Source organism: Gobius niger, assembly GCF_951799975.1.
Source record: "Gobius niger genome assembly, chromosome: 3".
Taxonomy (NCBI): Eukaryota; Metazoa; Chordata; class Actinopteri; order Gobiiformes; family Gobiidae; genus Gobius; species Gobius niger.
Window position 1 is genome coordinate 27,728,910 of NC_136854.1, and position 17,009 is coordinate 27,745,918.

Sequence of the window (17,009 nt, forward strand, 5' to 3'; positions counted from 1 at the left end):
ATAAAGTTAACTCTTTAACTCACGATTAAACAAAAGTTAATTAATATAATCGCAAATTATCCCATCATATGTTTTGACCTAACACGCGCCTGTATCAAGCACACAATACCTGAAAAACAGAGCACAAATTATATATTGTAAGCACTGGTACGATCTTTAATAATGATGTAAAAATAAATGTGAGCAAAAGCTTAATTTAGAGCATTTTATGTCAATCTAGTATTAATAATGAATATTGTGATTACATTAAAACTAACTAACCAGATTTACAGCACATGTAATAATCTATATGATTAAGTAATTTTTAATCTCTAATCTGTATTTTAGGTCAGTTGTAAGAAGTATTCTCTACAAGTCAAGGTGTTTGAGCCTATCCGAGGTCTGTCCATATTGGGCTGTTGTCCCACAGCCATCCCTGTAGGAGTGAAGAAGACATTTGTGGCCAACGTCCTGACAGGAAGTGCTGTCAGCTTCCTGTGGACCTTTGATTTGCATCATTTACTCAAAACTTCACATATGCGCAAAGAGGTCAGATTTTACCCATTTTAAAAATATTAGGTGGTCATTTACCAAGTTTTTGCTTATATTCAAAACAAGTAGCTAAAGTGGATCTGTATATTTAGCACCTTGTGATAAATAACCCCCTTTGTGCTGTGTTGCATAAAGTAATATGATTCTCTTTGACTGAAGGTGTCCTATGTGCCAGAAGAGCCGGGTGTTCTCACCATTTATTTGAAGGCCTTTAATAGCCTTAATGATGTCAACATCACTAAACAAATCCTGGTTCAGAACCTGCTGAGTGCTGCTGCCCTGACCGCTGCGCCCCCAGACACGTTCATTAATAAGACTGTGACTCTGACGGTGTCGGTCACCCCCCGACACACTCCTGTTCACTGTCTGTGGGATCTGGGAGATGGATCATCTGGTATTCATGCAGACACGACTCTTGCCTACATTTATAAGCAGCCTGGTCATTACCTTGTCCAGGTATGTTTTAAAGTGTGTTACTAGACAGCAGACATCTTTTAGCCCGCTACAGATACAGATAAAACTGAAACGTTGCTCTCCCCCCTGTCAGGTAAACTGCAGTAATCAGGTGAGCTGGGTGCTGAGTCAAGTGAACGTGAATATTACAGTACTGGAGTGTGAGGAGCCAGAGGTGCAGGTGGTTCAGGCCCCTCGGCTGTCCATCTGGTGCGCCCAGCCCACTCTTGTGGAGGCCAACGTGGATCTGAAAGGTTGTGTTCGCTATGGGGTGCAGTACCTCTGGCAGATCCTTGATGCCCCCTCCTGTGATAATAGCAAAGGCAACCAGGTAATTTCCGAGCCATCCCTGCCTGTCCCAGTAATCCCGCTCTCAGAGGTAGACATGCGGCGGCTACAACTGTCTCTGCCAAAGATGTCCCTCAAAGCAGGAAACTACTCCTTAGTCTTCTCTCTGTCGTACGAAGGCGTGCCACTCAGGAAGGCCGCCTGTCTGCAGCTCAGTGTCATGGCTGCCAGGTGCGTGGAACACGTTAACAAAATAATGTAAAACCTTTCGGTCAATGGCAATAAAGACAAACATCATAAATTGTTGCATTTATTTTCACCCAGGCTGATACCTATAATCGAGGGGGGCACCTACAGAGTGTGGTCTCGAACTCAGGACCTGCAACTCAGTGCAGAGCAGTCCTATGACCCCAACATGGACCCAGAGAAACAGTCCCTGCTGCACTACGACTGGGAGTGCAGTGGGACATCAGAGGTAACACCAAACATTATATGTGGTACCCTAATGTTTGGCATTTTCCTCTGGGTGCTTTTTCAAACACCGTTCTTGTTGTGTTATGTTTTTTTGCCCTACTCTCTACTCTGCCGCTGAGCTTATGTAACTGCATAACGCATGACGCTAGTGTGTGTTCCCACCCTGATAATTACTCAGATAAACTGCTATCACACAGTGGGTTTGTGTCAGCCTTAAAGGAATAGGCCACCGTTTTTACATACTGAGATATGCTCTTACCTCACTTTAGCCAAGTTAATATATCCCCGTCTGGTCTTTGTCCGTGCGCTCTGCCAGGCAAACGGAGCACATACGCAGCCTCTCCCACATGTCACATAGCTCCAAAAAAGCTCACGATAGAAGCTACCAAGCTCTTCCACGTGTTCCCTATTTAAATAAAGTTACGTGAAGTGTTTTCATGCGAAGTATATTTACACAGAAATGTAACGTGTCGATTTTATAAGCAGATAAAAAGGGGGACTATATTGTGAGGCGTAATGATACGAGGAGCAAAACGTCCGCGCACTAACTCCTAAAGGTTATTGACGGAAGTGAGCGAGGGGAAGTCTTTAGGAGTTACTGCGCGGACGTTTTGCTCCTCGTATCATTACGCCTCACAATATAGTCCCCCTTTTTATCTGCTTATAAAATCGACATGCTACATTTCTGTGTAAATATACTTCGCATGAAAACACTTCACGTAACTTTATTTAAATAGGGAACACGTGGAAGAGCTTGGTAGCTTCTATCGTGAGCTTTTTTGGAGCTATGTGACATGTGGGAGAGGCTGCGTATGTGTGAGCGCACGGACAAAGACCAGACGGGGATATATTAACTTGGCTAAAGTGAGGTAAGAACATATCTCAGTATGTAAAAACGGTGGCCTATTCCTTTAAGACATGAAGAGTTTTATATGTCCACTTTCTGTCTCCAGGAGCGGGAGCACTGCTCCACTCTGAATTTTGGATTGGGATCCAGTGGACCTGTGTTGGGCATATCAGGTGTGGAGCTTGAAGCAGGAGTTAACTACACCTTCAAACTGACTATCAGCAAAGATGGCATGGCTCCAGCATCTATTAAACAGACTGTGAGTTAAAAAGGGCAATCCAAATAGACTATAATAGAATAGTTGCTGTGATTAGGGTTCAGCCCTTCTTTTAAAGGCCAAAGAACGTTGATGAAAGTGGTTTTTTTCAGGTGCTGGTTCAGAGTGGCCATATTCCCATGGTGTCTCTGGAGTGTGTCTCTTGTAAGGCACAGTCCTTTTACGAGGTCAGCCTAAACTCGTACGTCTATCTCAAAGGGTCCTGTAAGAACTGCGAGGGCTTTCACCGAGGGGTAAAAACACTTTCTGTTACTATAGAAAAGTGATAATATGCTGTTTTTAAACATTTGTGTTGGTCTTCAGCGTTGGAGCGCCATGACGTCCCAGAACGACACTTTGGTGCTGGACGCCTCCACCACGACAGTAAGTGACGGCATGAACCTGGTGCTGCGGCAGGGCGTCCTGCGCGAAGGGGACTCCTACATCTTCACTCTTCACGTCACTGACTCGGCTTTGGACGGGGAGGGCGCAGCATCCATCACCCTCCGCCGAAATATGCCCCCTGCTGGTGGGGCGTGTCACCTGAAGGCCGGGGGGGACGCAGGAGTGGACTACACCATTGAGGACAGTGACATCTCGAGAATACAAACACTAGTGGACCGGGTTCACTTCAACTGCTCAGGTAAATCTTAATTTCTACAGGAAAGAGGATTTATTCAGCTGCTCACTTTTTCTTGTGTTAATTGTTCATGCATTGCTTTCTGCAGGCTTCAGTGATAAAGGGGTCTCAGAGACTCCCTTACTCTACAGCCTGCTGGTGACGCGGTGCAAAGAGGACTACTGTGAGGAGTTCTGTGTCTATAGAGGCAGCAGCCCTGAACATGCAGCCTTCCTCCCCCCAGGGTTTAGCACGTCCCAACATCGTGTGGCTGTATCCATCACTGTGGAGGACCACCAAGGAGCTACGAACACTGCACTCAATAAGTAACTATCAGTTTTAAAGCTGCAGTGGTTCAGTTGTAAAATAGTAGACTGAAGAAAGGTCCAATATAGTTTCAAGTATTTGGTTAGCGAAAGCCTTATTAGGATTGTAATAATAATTTAAGTTTAAAGGAACAAGCCACTGTTTTTGCATACTGAGATATGTTCTTACCTGAGCTTAGACGAGTTGATGCGTACCTGTCTGGTCTTTACACGTGCGCACAGTCACGCAAAAAGACCAAACATGTTGATAGCATTTAACCTCTCCTCTCCTCTCTGGACCCAAATGGGTGAAGTCAGCAGCAGCCAAGCTCTTCCACGTTTTCGTTCCACGTTAGTTCAGAATAGTTACACAAAATTAAACATGTCAATTTTCTGAGCTCACACGTTAAGACCAGGCAGATACGCATCAACTCATCTAAGCTCAGGGAAGAACGTAATATCAGTATGCAAAAACAGTGGCCTATTCCTTTAAGTTTAATGTTGTCAGGCACGTTACACGAGTTGGGCTTTTTTCTACTCAGATCTATTGAGGTCGGGCTCCCAGTCCAACCTCTTCAGTACAACAGCCTTCCACACTGGCTTTCTGACCTGACAGACACCAAGCTCAAAAAGCTACTGGAGCAGGGAGACTCCCAGAGGGTTAGAGAGCTATCATTGGCTCTAATCACTGTTTTAAACGAGGTGAGAACAAGTTCATTAGGCGTAACGGCTTTTTTCACTATATACAATGATTAAACCATTGTATTTCTTATTTGTGGCACCACAGTATGAGCAGACCAAACAGTCCAAGGCCGAGGATGCTCATCGGGACCGAGTTCGTATCAACATCACCAAAGCCTTGACGTCTCTCGATCTGACAACGGTTAACGACATCCAGCAGACGTCCGCGGCTTTGGCACAGTGCACGGTGAGAAGGAATAAGAGAGGTCATTATCGCTGTTCGTGAGGTTGACGTTTTTCGCTGTGTTTTGTTGGCAGGCTGTGAGCCGAGGGTTCATTTGTGAGGAGTGTCAGAACAGCACGCTCAACAAACTCGAGTCCATGTTGGAGATCCTGCAGACCGACACCAAGCAGGGAACCGTCACCCCGACTGAGATCGCAGACAATATCCTCAACATCATGGGTTTGTCGGATTTCCTGTTGTGATCACGATGCATTTTTTATTACATTTCAAGCAAAAGTCAGTCCACATTTGTGTGAGGACCGAAGCAAGAACTGCCAAACTAACAGAGGAAGCACAAGCATTTCTGGGGTTGCAGAGTAGTATTTTGGCTTGGTAGAAGAGTGCACATAAGTTTTTCATTTAGTTGCACCAGGACAGAATTTAGGCCACTTTAGAAATTCCCTGAAGTCATCCTAAAACAGGGTTCTGTTCCAATACTTTAAGAATACATTTACCATCTTGGCTGCCTGCTATTTAAACTAATCCTCAACCATACATTTGACATAATTATAATATCTACAATATTTGAAGTTAGATGTAGTTCCAGCTTTTCATTTCTCTGGAACAAAATGAAAATTCATCCAAGTCCAGTCTGTGCATGAACGATTGAGGTCATGGTGTAAAAAGCACACGATATTTTATAACTTTTAAGCACTGGCGGTTTGAGTCACAATTCAAAGAGATCATAGTTAAAGGAACAGGCCATCGTTTTTCTTACCTGAGCTTAGACGAGTTCAGTCACATAAAAAGACCAAAGATGTTGTTAGCATTTAGCCTCTCCTCCTCTATGGGGCCAAACGGGGGTGAAGTTAGAAGCAACCAAGCTCTTTCACGTTTTCACTATTTAAATACGGTTACATGAGTAGTTACACAATCCAAGTATAGTCACACAAAATGCCGATTTTCTAAGCAGATAAAAATATTGTAAAGCGTAATAATACCTTAGGAGCCACGGACGTCTCCGGAAGTGCTCCTGTGGCCTTATTTTGCCTTACAATACAGTAACCCTTTTTATCCACTTAGAAAATCGACATGGTTAATTTTGTGTGACTATACTTGGATCGTTTATGTTTGGCCCCATAGAGGAGAGAAGGAGAGGCTAATGGCCAGCAACATCTTTGGTCTTTTTGCGTGACTAAGTGCACGCATAAAGACACATCAGCTCGTCTAAGCTCAGGTAAGAATATATCTCAGTATACAAAAACGGTGGCCTGTTCCTTTAAGTTATTCTTTGCGATGTCCATTGTCCAATGCTAAGCTCAATGGTTAGTTTAATGAGTGAAACTGGCTTATCTGTGTAAATGCAGATGAGCAAGAAAAAGTTTCTGAGTAAAGAAGTGAAATTGAAAACCTCTGGTGCGATATTACCTTCAGCCTGTGGATTCATTAGACAGATGTGACCACATATTATGAGAGAAAAGCAGAGTGAGTCATTGTAACATACTGTTGTCTATCTATAGATGTCAGCTCTACCACCGCACTGTTACAATACACTTCATTAAACCTCCTCTTTCAGGCGATCTCATCCATCAAGTGAGCCAGTCTCCCCCCCCGGATTACGTGACACCTGCCTACGTGGACGCTCCCTCGCAGCCGCCCCATCCCTCCCACCCCATCCATTCCTCTCCCATTGAGGATCACAGTAATTCCGTATTCGACCCCCTGCCCCCCTCGCCGGAGCCCCACCCACTGCGTGTAGCCGCCAAAGCCTACAGCTTGTCCGCCTTGCTGATGCTGATCCTAATGCACGCCCGGGTGCTTAACGAAGAACCGCTCAGGTTGAGAGGTGCTGAGATCGCTGCCACGGGGAAACTGGCTGACCCTCAGAGCCTCCTGTGCTACCACGGCAACAACAGTCCAGGTGGGCCCTCAGCGCCTTGTACAAAATTGTGGAAGATGAAGGCTCTTATTTTCATCCTTGTCTTGTCTGCCGTGTTTCAGAGTGCCAGCGCTTCTCCATCCCTAGAGCCTTTAATAAAAGCCTCGGCAAAGCAGCAGCAGGAAACAGCATCATGCAGCTTTTGTTTCAGGTAAATCAAGGAGGGTTAACAAAGCATTACCAAAGAGTATGATTGAACTTAATAAGATAAAAGCCAGTTCTGGTTTTATATCCACAGAGGAAAGTATAAAAATGCTTTCAAAATAATTCATATCGAATCTACATGTTTTTTAATGTGTGCTGTCGCAAATGAATAGATAAATATATTCTTTCCTCTCAGGTGGAATCCAATCCCTTCCCCTTCAACTATGTCCCAAACTACACGGTGTCAACAGAGGTGGCATCCATGGAGTTTCGGACAGAAAACGGCACACAGATCCCCATCTCAGGACTGGACGATAGTTTGGCCATAACTGTAGCTGTTAATAATGGGACCACTGGCAGTGAGGCGGGCGTTGTTGGCTCGAGTGCCCCAGGACTTCCCATTTCTGGGCGTGTGAACATCAGCCACTGTGACTCTGTCATCGTCGAAGTCAATGCAAGAAACTCAAACCGGCAGGCGGGGCTGTTTGTGCATCTCAATTTTACATCATTGGACAGTGGGTTTTAATCTTTTTTGTTTTAGTTAGTTTTAGTACTTAGTCTTTGAGGAAAAAACAAATGGTCATGTAATTGTTGTTTATCCAGATGGCCGACACAAAGAGAGAGACACTGACGAAGAAGTGCCATTTATTACTGCATACCTGCATTCCCACAACGGCCCCAACGAGTTCAACTGCACCGATCAAAAACAAATCACATTAAATATGACCCAAGGACCAGATCTGGATCATAAGAAGTTCACATTCTTCCTCTCACCTGAGTAAGACATAATATATGCATGTTGTATCCTCGTCATAATAAGAGGCTCATGAATATTATGTATATTTAACTAAAGCGAACACCTGCTCTGCCATCAGATCCTACGACACGACTCTGGGGTACTTTATCAATGTGAGCACACCCTGCAGTCCCAGTGCACGGCCTGTCGGGGTGCACCTGGAGGTGGGCGTGTTTGCCTCTCTGTGCCAGTACTTCAGTGAGAGCGACAAACAGTGGAGAACAGACGGCATGGTGCCACTGGCAGAGACCAATGCCACCAGAGCTGTGTGTCGCACCAGGCACCTCACGGCTTTCGCTGCAGGCCTCTTTGTCCCGCCCAATGCTGTCAGCTTCATAATCCCAGTGGGTATTGCACTGACTCAATATGTAACCACTTTAGTGCTTTTATTAATCGACATATTGTCTTCTTTAGGAGCGTTATGGAGCTCCGAGCCATGTTGTGCTGTTGGTTTGTGTGTTGGGGCTGCTCAGTTATGTTGTGGCAGCGGCTATTTTGCATAAACTGGACCAGCTGGACCTCCGTCGGGCTGGTGTGGTGCCTCTGTGCGGTCAGGACGGGCTCTTTAAGTATGAGGTGCAGGTTAAAACCGGCTGGAGCCAAGGAGCGGGTGAGCTACGAGACAGAGCTTTGTTATGCTGTGAATGTTGTTTTGAACAGATCGATAAAACACAACAGCGGGTTTCTATTTGCGGCAATGTTTAGTGGCTGAAACACTGAGGCAAACAATAGGCCATAATCAATACAGCATTTCCCCTTCAAAAATGCCTTGTGAGAATCAACAGTGTTATGAATTTCTTCCTTTGTCTTTTCACTTTTCACTAGAGAACCAAGAGTCAAATGTCACACACATTTTCTTATATATTGTACCTTTGCTCAAACAACTGTAGGAATTACTATTTGTATTTAGGCTGTAGCATCTGCTGTTAACTGCTTTATTAAGTGTGTGCTGCTGGACCTTTCAGGCACCACTGCTCACGTCGGCATCAGTTTGTACGGAAGAGAGAGCCGCAGCGGTCATCGTCACCTGGACAGTCGAGGGGCCTTCACACGCAACGCCCTTGATATCTTCCACATCGGCACAGACACAAGTCTGGGCAGCGTGTGGAAAATACGTATTTGGCATGACAACAAAGGTAGCCACATACCTGTTATTTGATTTCTGATTATATATGTGATTAGAGGTTGTTTAGTTCTGTTTTGTCCAATTTGTTACAAAACACAAAGCTTGTAAAAAATAAAATTAAAAAAAATCAGTGTAGCTTAATTATTTCACACAATCTTCATTTTCCTCATTTGTCTTTTACTTCAGGCTTGTCCCCGGCTTGGTTGTGTCAGTATGTCATCGTCAAAGATCTTCAAACAGGAAGCAGTTACTACTTTCTGGTTGATGATTGGTTGTCTGTGGACAATGACAGAACTGGAAGAAAGGTGGAAATTGACGTAGAGGCCTCAGGTAAGTCACTGCACGTGGAGTATAGGTTACATTCACATGATGTCACTGCATTCTTTAGAGCCTATAGTTTGTTATTGAGATGGAGGACAGGACCAATGTGGGAAAAAAAGCAGTTGGCTTTATGCAGTCCCAGAGGAACAATTGACCCAATCCCCAACAAAAGGTTCAATATTTGTAGATATCCTGTTTGGAGATTTCTTTCAGAACATAGAAAATCCCCTAGAGTCATATTGGCCCCTGTCCTCCATCTGCTTTAGACATTATCATCATACTCCTGAATATGAGCGTAGCTTGTTGACGCTCAGGTAACAGCGTCTGTTTACCTGCATGGTTTGTTTCAGACGATGCAGCTCTGCGCCGCTTGCCCCGGCTCCTGCGCAGTGAACTGGAGCGAGCATTGTGCGAGAGTCACCTATGGGTGTCTCTGTGGGAGCGTCCCCCACGTAGTCCCTTCACCCGCCTGCAGAGGGCGACCTGCTGCGCACTGTTACTGCAACTCATTCTGATGGCAAACACGCTGTGGTACAGCATTGTGGTCGACAAACGACGCAGGTACTGTGCCATTCAATTTGAACTTACTCGCTTAGCTATAATATTGTGGAAAACAGTTTGCAACAAACAGCAACTAAATGTGGAAAGGCAGGGCGGTTTGAAGTGAGAGATCTATTGTAAGGGGGACACAAGTTGAAACTGGAATTTTGGTCTCAAAAAATCCATCTTGAAAGTCTCGAGCTGATCAGTTATGTTTGGGCTCAAATCCACTGGTGGATCTGGTCAATTGTGTGGAAATATTGCCATGAGCAAGTTTAATTTATCAACTCTTAAAGCAGTACTAAGTAACTTGTTTACCTTAATAAATCCTTTTCATAGTCCCTCTGGGGGTAATACAAGTGTTAATAGGATGATTGGGGGGTCTTTCATCTCCCCCTGGTGTCTCTAGCCAGGAAACCACACTTGCAACTTTCCTGCACTGGGTCGGATGCGCAATACACCCTAATAGAATCATGAAGAAGAAGCTAATGGGCAAAGCTAACTGTGGGCTAGCGTCACTTAAACAGTATTTACAGCCAAATTTGAGTGAACAAATGATCTCCATTGTGCAATTTGATGTACAATATCCCTCTCTCCTTTTGTCTTTTCTGTCAGCCTAGTATTTACTCTCACGGACAATGAATGAGTAAAAAACCACAACATGCTACATACAACACCTGCAGTGGCACTTATGGCCTCTAGGGGCATGGGTTACTTAGTTCTGCTTTAATTAACAACTCAGCGATGTGATTTTTTTCAATCTAAATATTGAATTGTTTTTTTGTGTCTAAAACAACATATGCTTGATCCAATGAGCAGCAAATATCCTGGTAAAAGTCTGTCATCTTCACAGACAATATAAACCAGAGCCTTTCTAGCTTAATAGAAATGATTCAGATTGATTTGACGTAATATCTCATAATATCTCATAATTCCTTCAGTCACCACCGAGAAGGGAGAGTGAACAAATCAAACGCATGAAGTTGTAAAGCGCTTAAGATAAATTGAGATTTTTCTTCTAAGTAATTTCTTGATATATTGGATACATCATGTTCTTAAGCACTGTCTCCAATAGCCGGTGTAATGTAATGTAATGTGATTTTGTGCTTCAGCCCGAGGGCCGTGTCGACATTCGCCTCTCTAAACGGGGAGACAGTGGCGGCAGGTGTCGTCGTCTGCCTGGTCGTCTATCCGCTCTATCTGCTTGTGTTCACACTCTTCAGAATGAGCCGCAGCAAGGTACAATTAACACGGTCACAATCATATCACACTATATAGCCATATCGGGCAGACTTCATGTGTTTACTTAATGTTATGTCTGCGTGCTGCAGTGTGTGACCGTGGAGCAGGTGCCGCCGCAGATTGACCAAGAGTCTGTGGAGATCGATGACTTTCTTGATAACTCTATGGCTGGAAGTTCTTTTCTCTTCTTCAGTGGAGAGGTACGTACTGTATGTGCACACTCAGTAAATAAACTTCCAGCAACTGTGTCAGTCCTGTTAATTCATTGTACACGCTGTTTTCTCAGACCAACTCCGAAGAAACCAATGTTGATTTACCGACCCCATCGACAAAAAGGTGAGTTACCATCCATAGTTTTAGTCACAAATCTTTATTGAACATGATTTAATTGTGTGTCAGTAAATAATTGAATAGATAAACAACTACCAAATACAGATACTACCAAATAATCCGACAACTGTAGGTAAAACTGGAACGCAAAGTAAACCTCTGACCACAAGCGTTTTTTACCAATGTTTAGAATTGTCTTAGTTTTTTAATGCAGTGTGGACTTCAGGTTTCAGTTCAGTCCAATTCCTTTATGTCAACGTAAGTACGCCAACAATGAAACAGCTATTGGCATTTTGTTGGTAACATGAAAGACACCTCAGTAAAAAAAAAAGACACTCACTATAGTGTCATTACACTCTGTTAAGCCGTTAAGTGGATTTATTTTAGCCATTCAAGTTTCCAAAGTGCTGCACAGAAAAACACACACAAAAGCAATCCAGACGAGGCGCCTGAGTTCTGTCTCGCTTGTGTTTCAGTGATGAGAGCAGTGATTTCGGAGACGAGTACATGGAGGACAGGGATTGGCCGGAGCTTATGAGTGAGGGGTCTGCGGTGGGCGGGGCGGGACACGGTGCAGGACTCCCTGCACTGAAGAGGAGCCAGGGGAGCAGGCATTTAGGTGTGGACATCGCCTTTAACCCTGACAACGAAGACGGGCAACACAACAAGTACTTCACCTCATCAGGTAAATGGGCGGCTTTGGTGATTTTATTTTATTCGTAAACTCAAGCTCAAACTGCAAGTTCACGGTCTCCATTTTTACTCTGAACGTTCACAGACGAAGATCTCATAAAGCACATTTTGGCTGATGGGCAGAACTTCTTCCCTCAGGCAGATGAAAGTGAAATGGCTGACCTGTAAGTACCACGTCTGTCTGTGGATATTACGTAAGGGATAATTCACGATGAGGTGTCCATTATCAGAAATAACTGGACCTTGATAATGGACACCTCGGAGTGAATTATCCCGCTTACACCATGGTCCAGCGAACTGAAACTGTTCATTGGGGCCTGTTTGCTTCTTTTTTTAAGTCCTGGGAAGGAGTTATCTCACTTTTTAATCTGTTTTACCTGAAGCTAGTTCCAGCTCATTTGTTTATCGTTACTATGAAAACAGCTGCAGTGGAGTGTTATATGGTGCGTTCATGTGGTCCTCGGGAACTCGGGCGAACGACTTCCCCAGTTGGGGATTTCACGTGAACGCTCGCTCAACTGGGGAAAACGACTCGGGAACTTGGGTCAAGATGAGCTTCCCGATTTCCGCACCTGACTGCAGAAATCTGCTGATTTGTTCTTTTATCGTCTAATGTGGGCTTTTTAGTTAAACACTGCTACTTTTTTGAGTTTAGTGTTGGCTGTTGTCATCCTCATAGTAACAAAATTGCGAGTGAAATGCCTGACATCAACCTTAACAAAAGGTAAATTTACGTTTTAGTTTTTTTTTTAAACTAACAAACTAACGTTTAGCATTTTGATGCTAACAACACATTTAAATGATGAGGTCAGCTAAGCGCTAATCAATGATAATAGATCGTTTTGGGAGCTCCTGCAACAACACCAACCACCCGCCTCCTCCACTCAGCCGACTCTAACCGCCTCACTCCCATCACCCGCACCAACCGCCGGACCTTGGGGGACCGAGCCTTCGCCATCGCCGCCCCCACCCTCTGGAACTCACTCCCACTACAAACCTGACTCACTACAAACCTTCAAATCAGTATCAAAACCCACCTGTTCAAACTAGCTTTTCCTTAAACCCCTTTTTTGTTGTTTTATCCCCCATGTAAACCGTCTTTGAGTGTCCAAAAAAGCGCTATACAAGTTTGATGTATTATTATTATACCAATAGAACGGGATTGAACTGTTATTTAACTGTGGACTGTACATTATCACTTTTTAACGGACACTCTCCAGCCAATCAGAATCGAGTATTCACCCAGACCATGGTATAATCTCAAAGATTGTCTCTCTAAACCAACTATTGATTTTGTGTAGGTCGAGCATCTTCGGGGACAAAACAGAAGTTATTCTCCTTCAGAAATTACACGATCCTCTTCCCCTTGAGACTGTCAGAAGAGACCCACCGAAAACTGCTTTTACTTCAAATACAGGTGTGTACTTATTTTAACAAAGGCAGGGTTACTTGTAGTGCACAAGTCTGACACAAAGTGATTCAAAGTGCTTCACAGAACAGGAACAATGTGTGAAACCACATAAAATTAGACTTAAACGGTGAATCATGTCAATAAAGCTTGAGTGATGATTAAAAGTTAAATACAAGGTCAGAGCCATTTTCTTCCTGGATTTGAACACAGAGTTTAGAAGTTTAGACTTAGCATCTGATTAGTTTGGAAGTCCAGACTGTCTAAAAACGTTTAGTGGCACAAAATAGCAGTTTAATTTTGTGTTATTTTCATTTTTCACTGGCCTGTACGTCTCTGTGTAGTTGTGACAGACGTGTGTCGTCCACGGCGTTTCCCTCCCTGGTGCGGTCGTGCTGCTCTGTGGGGCAGCTGGGCAGGAATTGCTCTGGCCAACCCGATCTCCATTTGGGCGGGACATGGTTTTAATCAGAAGGTGGCCATGATGTGGCTCATTTCATGCTTCGCCAGTCTCCTGTGCTCCTGTCTGCTGCTCGAGCCAATGAAGGTAAACACGAAACACTGATTTTAAAGGAAACTTTTAATATTAAGTTAACCTCTTTTTCTCTGGTTCAGCTTTACCCAAATCTAAAAGGTTACAGCCTTTGGGTCAGAGTAACGACGTCTTATATGAAAGCCAAAACCTACAAAACTCATCTAAACTAATCTTTTAGCACACTTTTTTGTCACTTTTTCGTCACATTTTTGTCGCTCTTTTGTTGTTTTCATCCCCGTTTTTCGTCTTTGACACTTTTTTCAAGAAGCTTTTAGATTTGGATAAAGCCAAACTGTAGAAAATGTGCTTGAAGAAATTATTAACATTCAATCTCTATCAAATCTGAAGGCGAGAAATTGCAGGAGAACAAAATCAGATGATCGACATAAATTAAAGAAAAAGGCTTTATTTTACATAATTAGTACATGCAAAAAATGCCAAAATATTGAAGAATATATAGTAATGCCTTCAAAATATGAATATTTTTAAGGTATTATGAGTGTAAACCTGCTTCTACCCATTTGCTTCGACAATTAAAATATAAATATTTGTTAAAACAAATGGGTGGAGGCAGGTTTACCCTCATGTGTTTATCATTTTTGCCTCATTTTTATAGGGTTAAAGGATCAGTAACCCGGGCCACCAATATCAAATTCTCTAAGAAAAAAGTAAAAAATATTGTTAAGAAGAAAACGTTGTGCAACAATTTGGTGTCTTTAGGTGCTACGTTAGAAGAAAATGTTCTCTCTGGACTTAGAACCTTAGAAGTTTCAAGATACAATAGAAATCTTTAGTGGAAAGTTGATCCAGTGATGTAAAAAACATTTCTTTGTTTACATGTGACACAAAAAAAAGTTGTTGCCGAGAATTACCTGAAACTTGTCAAATTGTCTTTACATTGGGAATAAAAAACTGCATTACTTACAAAGTCCTGTCATTTCTTCTGTAGGTGGTTTGTGAGGCGATGTACTATGCGGTGTGTGTGCGTCGCTTGCGCCCGGAGGACCAGGACGTGCTGGTGGAGTTCCCGCGGGTGGAGAGAGTGGTGCAGAGGGTCCACAGGGTGCGCCCGCCACAAGGCTTCGCTCTGTCCCAGGCCCGACATCAGGCGCGCAAAGTCCACATGCTGCACACCATGCTGAAGGTGTGGGCGCATCACAGACTCTGACAAAAATGGGACGTGTTTGATGTGCAGATATTAAACCATGTTGCTGCTTCTCTTCAGACCTTTCTGGTGTACATGTTTTTGCTGCTGGTGGTGATACTCCTGAACTACTCGGACTCGGCCAAAGACACTCACAGCCTGAGACTTCGCACTCAGCTCCAACACGCCCTTCACACGCCGGAATACCACAGTATCAACAGGTGTGGAAACCATGTTTTATTATTATGTTTACCCTACAATAGCACAGTAAAGGATACATGATCTTCACATGGATAAACAATAACAACAACAACAACAACAACAACAGAATGATCAATGGGAAAAACATATCATAATACAGAGTGTGTTTTTGTTTTAATATCTGCTTGTACATTGTCTATTCCACTAGGCCAAAGTCAGGAAAGTTATGTTTTGGGGGGGGAAACTAACATTTAATCATAGGCTCAGACTCTACAGAAACTGCAATCCAATGCTTTCAATCATAGTTGTTCAGCTTTGAAAGAAGATACTGTATATAGCATCAAACTTCAACGCCCCAAAGAGAGAATCTCTTTCTTGCATAAAACACCTCTGATACATACACTAGTAAAGGAATGAAATTGCTTTGTTTTTCTTTAGCCGAGAAGATGTCGTTACGTGGCTGAATGAGTCCTTGTTGCCACGACTACTCGATGACTCAAGGCTCCTGGAAGATACAGGAAGTGTGTTACTCGGTACAATAAGACTTCGACAAGTTCGTAATGTACAAGGTAAGTGCGAAAGTGTTTTAATCATAAGCCATCTGTTTCTTATCATTAATTGTCTTTGTTCTCTGTAGAAATGAATGTCCTGGATGATGCTGCCATGACTTCTCAGTCAATGATGAAAAGGTAAACGTAATTCTCAGGCTTGTTAACATTTGGGGTGAAATTATGTAAACTCAACGTTACCATGGAAATCCTCCCTGTTTCTGCCACGAGGCAACATTATCTATTGACTAAACTTAGCTAGAAGAAACAACAGAGAAAAAAGCTGTGGAGCAACTCCAGAAGTTGCTGCGTCACTGCGATAAACAGTAGAACAGTGATGGACAAAGTCGTCATAGCGTTCAGCGCAGGCTAACTGAAGCTTGTTCATGCTAGCAGTCTGGCTGGGTTTGGAGCTATTTAGATTAGGGCAGAAATAAAAAGGGTGGAAGCTAAAAGACAGATCTATGTTAAGACAAACATGAGGTCAGAATGACAACTGTGTGTTCAATAATGGCTTAAAGGGACTATACAGAGTTTAAAAATGTTAAAACTAAGTATTTTCATCCTCCTACATGTTCCAGCCATGTCCTAATGTGTAGAATGAGCTGAGACCTGTTCACCACAACTGCCTCTAAAATCCTGCACTGTCACTCAGAAAGGTGTTAATTCGGGTCCGAAGTGGCGTCGTGCACAAGCTTAATATAGAAGCTGCAGTTACACGTATGACCTGAGGTGGCAGTCGTGAGTATAAAATGACCAACTTGCATCTAGCCCCTTTAAAGAGGGGCAAAAGGGTTTTATTGGAAAGTCCATTACAGTAAGATAATAGTAAAACTACATCCATGTTTTTCACTGTCTATGGTCGCTTCAATTACAATAATTAAATTTTAAAAATGTAAATACCTGGAGTTATTGTCCAGCAAAGCATTTAGAGACTACAGTGTGTTAGAAGTATTTACAAGTAGTAACTCTGCAGTTTATGACGATGTTCCACGGCTCTTTTCTCTACTGTTTTTAGCTAATGCCGCACTCATGTGGTCGTCTGAAACTGGATAACGTTTTCCCCTGTTGGAAAATGCACATGAACGCTCATTCATCTGGGGAAAACAACTGAAGAGTCAAAACAAGCTTCCTGACCTCTGCACTCGACCGCAGATTTGTTCCTTTATAGTCTAATGTGGGCTTTTCAGTTAATCTACCACTTTCTTGAGTTAAATGTGAGCTGTCGTCCTTGGAGTAACATAACTGAGACACGCTCGACTTTAATGCTAGCTAGAAGAAAATGTATGTGATATGTTATCCAATTGACATGCATTCACACTTAGTCTATGGACAATGCTGCCTTTTGCGTGAAAAATTGAGGAT

General features: G+C 43.2%; 1 protein-coding gene across 1 annotated transcript in view; it reads left to right on the forward strand.

Moving 5' to 3' along the window:
- Positions 1–17,009, forward strand: part of pkd1a (polycystic kidney disease 1a) — a 61,312-nt gene that overhangs the window by 39,357 nt on the left and 4,946 nt on the right. Inside the window, exons 20-50 of the mRNA XM_079552597.1 lie at positions 328–528; positions 691–987; positions 1,079–1,503; positions 1,597–1,747; positions 2,700–2,852; positions 2,963–3,103; positions 3,174–3,492; positions 3,578–3,794; positions 4,316–4,475; positions 4,561–4,701; positions 4,773–4,917; positions 6,254–6,598; positions 6,679–6,767; positions 6,957–7,275; positions 7,364–7,538; positions 7,636–7,900; positions 7,971–8,166; positions 8,522–8,692; positions 8,869–9,012; positions 9,354–9,564; positions 10,656–10,782; positions 10,875–10,985; positions 11,072–11,121; positions 11,592–11,800; positions 11,894–11,972; positions 13,110–13,225; positions 13,561–13,763; positions 14,701–14,895; positions 14,977–15,116; positions 15,535–15,665; positions 15,734–15,785. Of these exons, the coding sequence (XP_079408723.1) occupies positions 328–528; positions 691–987; positions 1,079–1,503; positions 1,597–1,747; positions 2,700–2,852; positions 2,963–3,103; positions 3,174–3,492; positions 3,578–3,794; positions 4,316–4,475; positions 4,561–4,701; positions 4,773–4,917; positions 6,254–6,598; positions 6,679–6,767; positions 6,957–7,275; positions 7,364–7,538; positions 7,636–7,900; positions 7,971–8,166; positions 8,522–8,692; positions 8,869–9,012; positions 9,354–9,564; positions 10,656–10,782; positions 10,875–10,985; positions 11,072–11,121; positions 11,592–11,800; positions 11,894–11,972; positions 13,110–13,225; positions 13,561–13,763; positions 14,701–14,895; positions 14,977–15,116; positions 15,535–15,665; positions 15,734–15,785 (5,678 nt within the window). The remainder of the gene's footprint in view (positions 1–327; positions 529–690; positions 988–1,078; positions 1,504–1,596; positions 1,748–2,699; positions 2,853–2,962; positions 3,104–3,173; positions 3,493–3,577; positions 3,795–4,315; positions 4,476–4,560; positions 4,702–4,772; positions 4,918–6,253; positions 6,599–6,678; positions 6,768–6,956; positions 7,276–7,363; positions 7,539–7,635; positions 7,901–7,970; positions 8,167–8,521; positions 8,693–8,868; positions 9,013–9,353; positions 9,565–10,655; positions 10,783–10,874; positions 10,986–11,071; positions 11,122–11,591; positions 11,801–11,893; positions 11,973–13,109; positions 13,226–13,560; positions 13,764–14,700; positions 14,896–14,976; positions 15,117–15,534; positions 15,666–15,733; positions 15,786–17,009) is intronic.